The following is an 8,584-nucleotide window of genomic DNA, read 5'->3' on the forward strand; positions in this document are numbered from 1 at the left end:
GTGTAGTTGGACTCCTCCACATAATGAGGGTTGTAGTTGTGAACCTCCATGTAGAAGGTAGTATTGCTACCATCCCATAAGAGTGCGTAGTTGTCCCATACAGAACGTTAGTCTGTGACCTCCCATAAGAGTGTAGATTGTGCACACTCCAGCAGACTGTCGTTACGTTATGACCTCCATAAGAGTGTAGTTGTGACCTCCATAAGAGTGTAGTTATGACCCCCATAAGAGTGTAGTTGTGACCTCCATAACAGTGTAGTTATGACCTCCATAAGACTGTAGTTATTACCTCCATAAGACTGTAGTTATTACCTCCATAAGGCAATCAAAGAGGCAAAAAACAACAGCACAGAGACTAAGTGGAGTCACAATTCAACGGCTCAGACACGAGACTTGTGGCAAGAACTCCAGACAATCACAGATTTTTTTTTAAATAAGCTGACACCGATGCCTTGCTCCCGGATGAGCTAAACACATTCTTGGAACATTCAAGGAAAACGAAATCATTAAAATGACTACCGCCCAAGTAGCGGTCACTTCATGAAGTGTTTTGAGAGACTAGTTTAAGTAGGGCTGTGCGATATGGGCTAAAATTCAACAACAACAAAAAATTCAAACTTATGGACGAGTCACAAAACACAGTACCAGTCAAAAGTTTGGACACACCTACTAATTCAAGGGTTTTTCTTAATTTTTTTTACATTGTAGAATAATAGTGAAGACATCACAACTATGAAATAACACATATGGAATCATGTAGTAACCAGAAAAAGTGTAAAATCAAAATATATTTCAGATTCTTCGAAATAGCCACCCTTTGCCTGGATGAAAGCTTTGTACACTCTTGGCAGCTGCTTTTTTGTTGTTAGCAATAATCACTGATCTGGCTTTCAAGTCCATCTATGAAAAGGCCCTGTTTGTTACAAATGTAACCAGAACCATAATGCACATTCCCTAATAACGACTAACTTCCTGTAAGCAGGCATTAAAGAAAATGAACACGTCTAATAAGCATTATCTCTCAAGCACAAGCCTGCGTGCTAGTGAGTAGCCAGCTAATCTTTATATCTCAGGTTCAGCCATCTATCTATTTTCTAGCTAACAAAGGTAGAACAGTTGAATTGTTAGGAACGGACCCTTCTCTGTCTGTCTCCAACTGTTTGAACAGCATGTTAGCCTGTCCACTTTGATGTTGAAATCAAGTGGGTCTACCTTATCTCTCAGAATGAGAACGAGTAGGCAATTCTTTAAAACAAAATGCATCTTTTTTTTTTTTTCATGCTTATCGCACATTTATAAAATAAAATAAAAAACAGACTAGACAGCTGGTATAACAGTCTTTGGCAGAAATGGTGCTATAAACGGTGCTCTAAACGGTGCTATAAACGGTGCTCTAAACGGTGCTGCTAAACGGTCTAAATGGTACTATAAATGGTCGCTAATAAATGGTACTATAATGGTGCTATAAAACGGTGCTATAAACGGTGCTATAACGGTGCTAAACGGTGCTATAAACGGTGCTATAAACGGTGCTCTAAAATGGTGCTATAACGGTGCTCTAAACGGTGCTATAAACGGTGCTCTAAACGGTGCTATAATAATGGTGACTATAAACGGTTCTCTAAACGGTGCTATAACGGTGCTATAAATGGTGCTATAAATGGTACTATAAATGGTGCTATAAACGGTGCTATAAACGGTGCTATAAACGGTGCTCTAAACGGTGCTATAAACGGTGCTATAACGGTGCTATAAACGGTGCTTAAATGGTGCATAAACGGTGCTCTAAACGGTGCTATAAACGGTGCTATAAACGGTGCTCTAAAGTGGTACTATTTAAACGTGTGCTCTAAACGGTGCTCTAAACGGTGCTATAAACGGTACTATAAACGGTGCTATAAATGGTGCTATAAATGGTACACTATAAACGGTGCTATAAACGGTGCTATAAACGGTGCTTCTAAACGGTGCTATAAACGGTGCTATAAACGGTGCTCTAAATGGTACTATAAACGGTGCTCTATAACGGGTGCTATAAACGGGTGCTATAAACGGTGCTCTAAACGGTGCTATAAACGGTTACTATACAACGGTGCTCTAAACGGTGCTCTAAACGGTGCTCTAAACGGTGCTCTAAACGGTGCTATAAACGGTACTATAAACGGTGCTATAAACGGTGCTCTAAAACGGTGCTCTAAACGGTGCTCTAACGGTGCTCTAAACGGTGCTCTAAAACGGTGCTATAAACGGTGCTCTAAACGGTGCTCATAAACGGTGCTATAACGGTGCTATAACGGTGCCTAAAACGGTGCTATTAAAGGTGACTATAACGGTGCTATAAACGGTGCTCTAAACGGTGCTCTAAATGGTGCTCTAAACGGTGCTACTAAACGGTGCTAATAAACGGTGCTCTAAATGGTACCTATAAACGGTGCTACTAAACCCGGTGCTATAAACGGTGCTCAACAGGTGCTATACAACGTCTTATAAACGGTTGCTCTAAAGGTGCTCTTAAACGGTGCTCTAAACTGGTGCATGACACGGTGCTATAAACGGTGCTATAAACGGTGCTCTAAAACGGTGCGCTCTAAACGGGCTCTAAATGGTACTATAGATCAAACGGTGCTATAAGACGGTGCTATACACGGTCCTCATAAAGGTCAAACGGTGCTCCTAAATGCCGTGCTAAATAAACCGTGCCTATCAAACGCCTGCCCTCCTAACACGGTGCAATAACACCGCCGTACCTCATAAAACCGCGTGCCTCTACAACGTAACTATACCACGGTCGCCACATACACCGTGCTCTAAAACGGCTTGCTCTCAAACGGTGGGCTATAAAACGCAGATGCTATATAACGTAGCTCTAAACGGTGCTATAAACGGTACTATAAACGGTGCTATAAACGGTGCTATAAACGGTGCTATAAACGGTGCTATAAACGGTGCTCTAAACGGTGCTCTAAACGGTGCTATAAACGGTGCTATAATGCCGCACGTGACATACTGAGCATGTGTTTTCCAGAACCAAATGGTCATTGATACTTCTGTTCCGCGTGTAAGTTGGAGTAGTTAACTTCTCCTCTGTTACAGTAAACATTTACATTACATTTAAGTCATTTAGCAGACGCTCTTATCCAGAGCGACTTACAAATTGGTGCATTCACCTTATGATATCCAGTGGAACAACCACTTTAAACAAATGTCTCAATGTGTTTCGGTGTTAATCGGACCAATTCTGTCGGACCGAACCTCAAATAGCGAGTTGAAACCACTTTTCAGAGAGGAAGAAGTGATCTACATTTACACACACTATGTAGATTTTTCTTGTGTGTTATTGACTGTATGTTTTGTTTTACTCCATGTGTAACTCTGTGTTCGTTTTTGGTCGCACTGCTTTGCTTTATCTTGGCCAGGTCGCAGTTGTAAATGAGAACTTGTTGTCAACTGTCCTACCTGGTTAAATAAAGGTGAAGTAAAATTCTCTCTCATCTCTGTTGGTGTGAGTGGCAAGGGGAGGGGAGGGGCTTGGTATATGTGTAAGCAGAGAGGAAGAGGTGAAGAGAGAGGTTTTACTCTGGCCAAAATCTGTCCAAAATAAACCCAATGCGTTTCTATGGGCTTATTTTGGATCTAAGCTTGTCGCCTGCCTTCCCACCTTTGGGACAACGACTCCCATTGTTAGGGCGAAGACATGAGCATCTCGTCATTATATACAGATCTCCGGTGTAAATGTGAAGTTACACACAGCACAGAAGGAGTGAAAGAGTCGAGACCAAAAATACAACAAGTGGACATAAAATGTTCATAAAAACAAAAAAAAGAACAGACCTTGATTCTTGCGATACAGACATTTGGAATATCGTGCAAAAACATGAAATCGGAACGAATTCGATATATCACCCAGCCCTAAGTTAAAGACCGTCACCTCCACCTTAGAACCACTACAATTCGCATATCGCCCCAACAGATCCACAGACGACGCCATTGCACTGCACACTGCCCTATCCCACCTGGGCAAGAGAAATACCTACGTAAGAATACTGTTCAAAATCGACTACAGCTCAGCATTCAACACCATAGTGATGATCTTGGAGGAACACCAAGCTCCGGGTTCTGGGATCCGAACCGCGCCCTGTGCAACTGGGTCCTAGGACTTCCTGACGGGGCGACCCCAAGTGGTGAAGGTAGGCAACAACACTTCCTCCACGCTGATCCTCAACAGGGATGCTTAGCCCTCTCCTGTACTCCCAGTTCACCCGTGACAGGATGATGAACAACGATGACGGCCTACAGGGAGATAGTTTGGGCCCTGGCGGAGTGGTGCCAGGAAAATAACCTCTCCCATCTATGTCAACAAAACGAACGAGCTGATTGTGGACTTACAGGAGACCGCAGCGAGAGATCCACTTTGACGGGGCCGCAGTAGAGGAGGTCAAAAGCGTCAAGTTCCTCGGTGTGTACATCACACACAACCTGACATGATCCCATCACACAGACAGCGTGGTGAAGGCAGTGTAACAGCGCCTCTTCAACTCCAGGAGGCTGGAGAAATTTGGCTTCTCATAAGAACTTCTACAGATGCACCGTTGAGAACATCCTGTCAGGCTGTAACACCGCCTGGTACGGAAATTGCACCATTCACAACAACAGGGCTCTCTGTGGTTCAGCCCCATTTGAGTCACTGAGGACACACTGCCTGCCCCCCCCCCCCCCCAGGACATCTACACACTCGGTTCCAGGAAGGCCAAGAAGATCATCAAGGTGTGTGTGTGTGTGTGTGTGTGTGTGTGTGTGTGTGTGTGTGTTTGTGTGTGTTGTGTGTGTGATAAATCCATCACAATGAAAAACATGGGAACACTGTGTGTGTGTGTGTGTGCGTTGGTGTGAGAGAGGGTGATAAAGCCATCACAATCAAAGACATGGGAACACTGTGTGTGTGTGTGTGTGTGTGTGTGTGTGGTGTGTGTGTGTTGTGTGTGTGTGTCTGTGTGTGAGAGAGATAAAGCCATCACAATCAAAAGACATGGGAAACTGTGTGTGTGTGTGTGTGTGTGTGTGTGTGTTGGTGTGTGTCTAACAGAGAGAAGTGGGCTCTAGTTCAGTTGAAAAATCAAGTCTTTACATAAAAATAATAATAAATGTCATGTAAATGTTTTTGAGCCAAACCAGTTCTTAACTTCATGACATCTGTTTTCCAACTCTGAGCAAAGAAAAGAAGCCGTTCTCTAACAGTTCTCACTGGTAGAAATATTGTGGAAAATCCACACACACACACACACACACACACACACCACAAAAAGAGACTATTTGCCAAGTCTCCTTGTTTAGAACTGAGCCTTGAAATGCAGATAAATATAAAAAAATATATATATATAAAATAAAAAAAATACAATCAAACATAAATCAAAACGAATACTATTATGAAAACAAAATCTTATTTTTGATCTGGCAGAAAACTAAACAAAGGCACAAGGGCATCCGTGAATCTGTACGTCCTGACAGTAGTCGACGGCGTCACTGGTACAGTGTCGTTCTCCTCGATAGGAGTTTCTCTCTCGTTTACCTGACAACTTTCGAGTCCTTGCAGACGATGTGCAGTTGAAACATGTCTCTGCACTCCACACCTTCTATCAGCATCAGAGGCACCTGTAGGGGGAGCCAGAGAGACACTACATTACACAGGATAGACAACATCTTCTAGTTTAGCTACCCTGTTGTAGAGTAGGCACCCTCTATCAGCATCAGAGGCACCTGTTAGGGGGAGCCAGAGAGACACACATTACACGGATAGACAACACTTCTAGTTTAGCTACCCTGTTGTAGAGTAGGCACCCTCTATCAGCATCAGAGGCACCTGTAGGGGGAGCCAGAGAGACACCACATTACACAGGAATAGACAACACTTCTAGTTTAGCTACCCTGTTGTAGATAGGCACCCGTAGGGGGAGCCAGAGAGACACCACATTACACAGGATAGACAACACTTCTAGTTTAGCTACTCTGTTGTAGAGTAGGACCCTCTATCAGCATCAGAGGCACCTGTAGGGGGAGCCAGACGAGACTACATTACACAGGATAGACAACATCTCTAGTTTAGCTACCTGTTGTAGAGTAGGCACCCTCTATCAGCATCAGGGGCACCTGTAGGGGGAGCCAGAGAGACACTACGATTACACAGGATAGACAACACTTCTAGTTTAGCTACCCTGTTGTAGAGTAGGCACCCTCTATCAGCATCAGAAGGCACCCTGTAGGGGGAGCCAGAGAGACACCACATTACACAGGATAGACAACACTTTCTAGTTTAGCTACTCTGTTGTGTAGAGTAGGCAACCCTCTATCAGCATCAGAAGGCACCTGTAGAGGGAGCCAGAGACACTACATTACACAGGATAGACAAACTTCTAGTTTAGTACCCTGTTTGTAGAGTAGGCACCCTCTATCAGCATCAGAGGCACCTGTAGGGGGGCCAGAGAGACACCACATTACACAGGATAGACAACACTTCTAGTTTAGCTACCCTGTTGTAGAGTAGGCACCCTCTATCAGCATCAGAGGCACCTGTAGGGGAGCCAGAGGACACCACATTACACAGGATAGACAACACTTCTAGTTTAGCTACCCTGTTGTAGAGTGGCACCCTCTATCAGCATCAGAGGCACTTGTAGGGGGAAGCCAGAGAGACTACATTACCACAGGATAGACAACACTTCTAGTTTAGCTACCCTGTTGTAGAGTAGGCACCCTCTATCAGCATCAGAGGCACCTGTAGAGGGAGCCGAGAACTACATTACACAGGATAGACAACACTTCTAGTTTAGCTACTATGTTGTAGAGTAGGCTGCAAGCACAAGGAGGTAGACAATTTTTTGATTTTTTTTCCACACACAGCAGAGGTAGCACTTCAGTGAGGATCGGAAGATGACATTGGTGGTAGACTCTCCCCACTGGTTATGTAAATTGAGTCAAGCCTCTGTTTTAGGGTATAGGCCTAAAAACAGACCCCACAACAACAACAACAACGTCTCCATAGCAACACCAATATCTAGCCTTTTCAAAACAGCAGCATCACTTGAACTTCCTTTTAGAAAATCATCACATTGCAGGTTATTACCGTTGTCAAATCACCTTCCATAAACTAGACCGTTTATATGTCAAGGTATTTACACTTTTCATAGCTGCCGTATAGTAAATTGCCACGCAGTTAATCTCATTCACACAAAACAACAACCATTATACAACCATATAATCATTTTAGGTCAAGCCCTGCAGTGTGCGGAAGTCTATTCTAGAATGTTCCCTCAGTCATGCTGAGTCTGTCGTGTTCCGTAGCTCTGTTATTGGTCCACGGGGTCCACTCTGTTATTGGTCCACGGGGGTCAGAGGTGTTACTGACGTCACGCCAAACAGTTATACAATTACCCAATGAGGTTCGACTTTTGATAGAGGCTGACCAATCACCATCCACGCTGGTGGGGGGTGGGGGTGGGGGGGGTTAGATTGCTTCCAATTGAAAAGTTAAATGACATTTTATTCTTCTAGGGTGCACATGGATCCAGTAGCAGTCAGTCTGAACCGAACAGAGAATTAATGGCAGAAGCAGACTAGTCTAGACTGTGAGGGAGGAGGAGGAGGGGGTTGCCATTGACACAATGTACTCACAGAAATGTGATTGTCCACACCTGGATAGATCTACAACACAGTAACAGGCACCGGGAACAGAGAGGGAGAAGAAACAGACCGAGCGAAGGAAGCAGAAAGAGAAAGAGAGGGAGCAGAGAGAGAGAAAGAGGGGGAGCAGAGAGAGGGAGCAGAGAGAGAAAGAGGGGGAGAGCAGAGAGAGAGAAAGAGCAGAACAGAAAGACGAGGGTGGAGCAGAGAGAGGATAAGGAGAAGACGGAGGAGCAGAAGAGAGAAGAGAAAAAGAAGAAGGGGAGCAGAGAGCGAGAGAAAGAAAGAGCGGGGCAGAGAGAGGAGAAGAATAGAATCGAGGGCAGAGGAGAGACGAGAAAGAAAGAAGAGCGAGCAAGAGAGAGAAAGAAACGAGCGGGAGCAGCAGAGAGAGAGAAAGAAAGAGAGCGATCAGCAGAGAGATGAGAGAAAGAAAGAGAGGAGCAGAGAGAGAAAGAAGAGAGGAGCAGAGAGAGAGAGAGAAAAGAAGGGAGCAGAGAGAGAGGTAGCAGAGAGAGGGAGCAGCAGAGAGAGAAAGAGGGGGAGAGCAGAGAGAGAAAAAGAGGGGAGAGCATGAGAGAGAGGTGAGAAAGAGGGGGAAGCAGAGAGAGAGAGAAAGAGGGGACAGAGAGAAGAGAGAAAGAAGACGAGGAGCAGCTGAGAACGAAGAAGAACAGAAAGGAGCACGAGACAGAGAGAGGAAAGAAAGAGAGGAGCAAGAGAGAGAGGAAAAGCAAAGCAGATCGGAGCAGAGAGACGAGCAGAAAGAAAGAGAGGGAGCAGAGAGGAGACGAGAAGAGGGGAGCAGGAGACGAGGGGACAAGCAGAGCAGAGGGAGCAGAAAGAGAGAAAGAGGGGAGAGCAGGAGAGAGGAGAAGAGGGGAGGCACGAGGAAGAGAGAGAAAGAGGC

At 44.8% G+C, this 8,584-nt stretch overlaps 1 protein-coding gene across 1 annotated transcript in view; it reads right to left on the minus strand.

The window, feature by feature from the left end:
- LOC139024774 (phosphatidylinositol-3,5-bisphosphate 3-phosphatase MTMR4-like) overlaps window positions 1-5,736 on the minus strand; it is a 27,772-nt gene extending 22,036 nt beyond the window's left edge. Inside the window, exon 1 of the mRNA XM_070439705.1 lies at window positions 5,567-5,736. Coding sequence (XP_070295806.1) covers window positions 5,567-5,697 — 131 coding nt within the window. The 5' untranslated portion in view covers window positions 5,698-5,736. The remainder of the gene's footprint in view (window positions 1-5,566) is intronic.
- Between the last annotated feature and the right edge of the window lie 2,848 nt (window positions 5,737-8,584).

The sequence above is a fragment of the Salvelinus sp. IW2-2015 genome, unplaced genomic scaffold, assembly GCF_002910315.2.
Source record: "Salvelinus sp. IW2-2015 unplaced genomic scaffold, ASM291031v2 Un_scaffold1859, whole genome shotgun sequence".
NCBI classification, from domain to species: Eukaryota; Metazoa; Chordata; class Actinopteri; order Salmoniformes; family Salmonidae; genus Salvelinus; species Salvelinus sp. IW2-2015.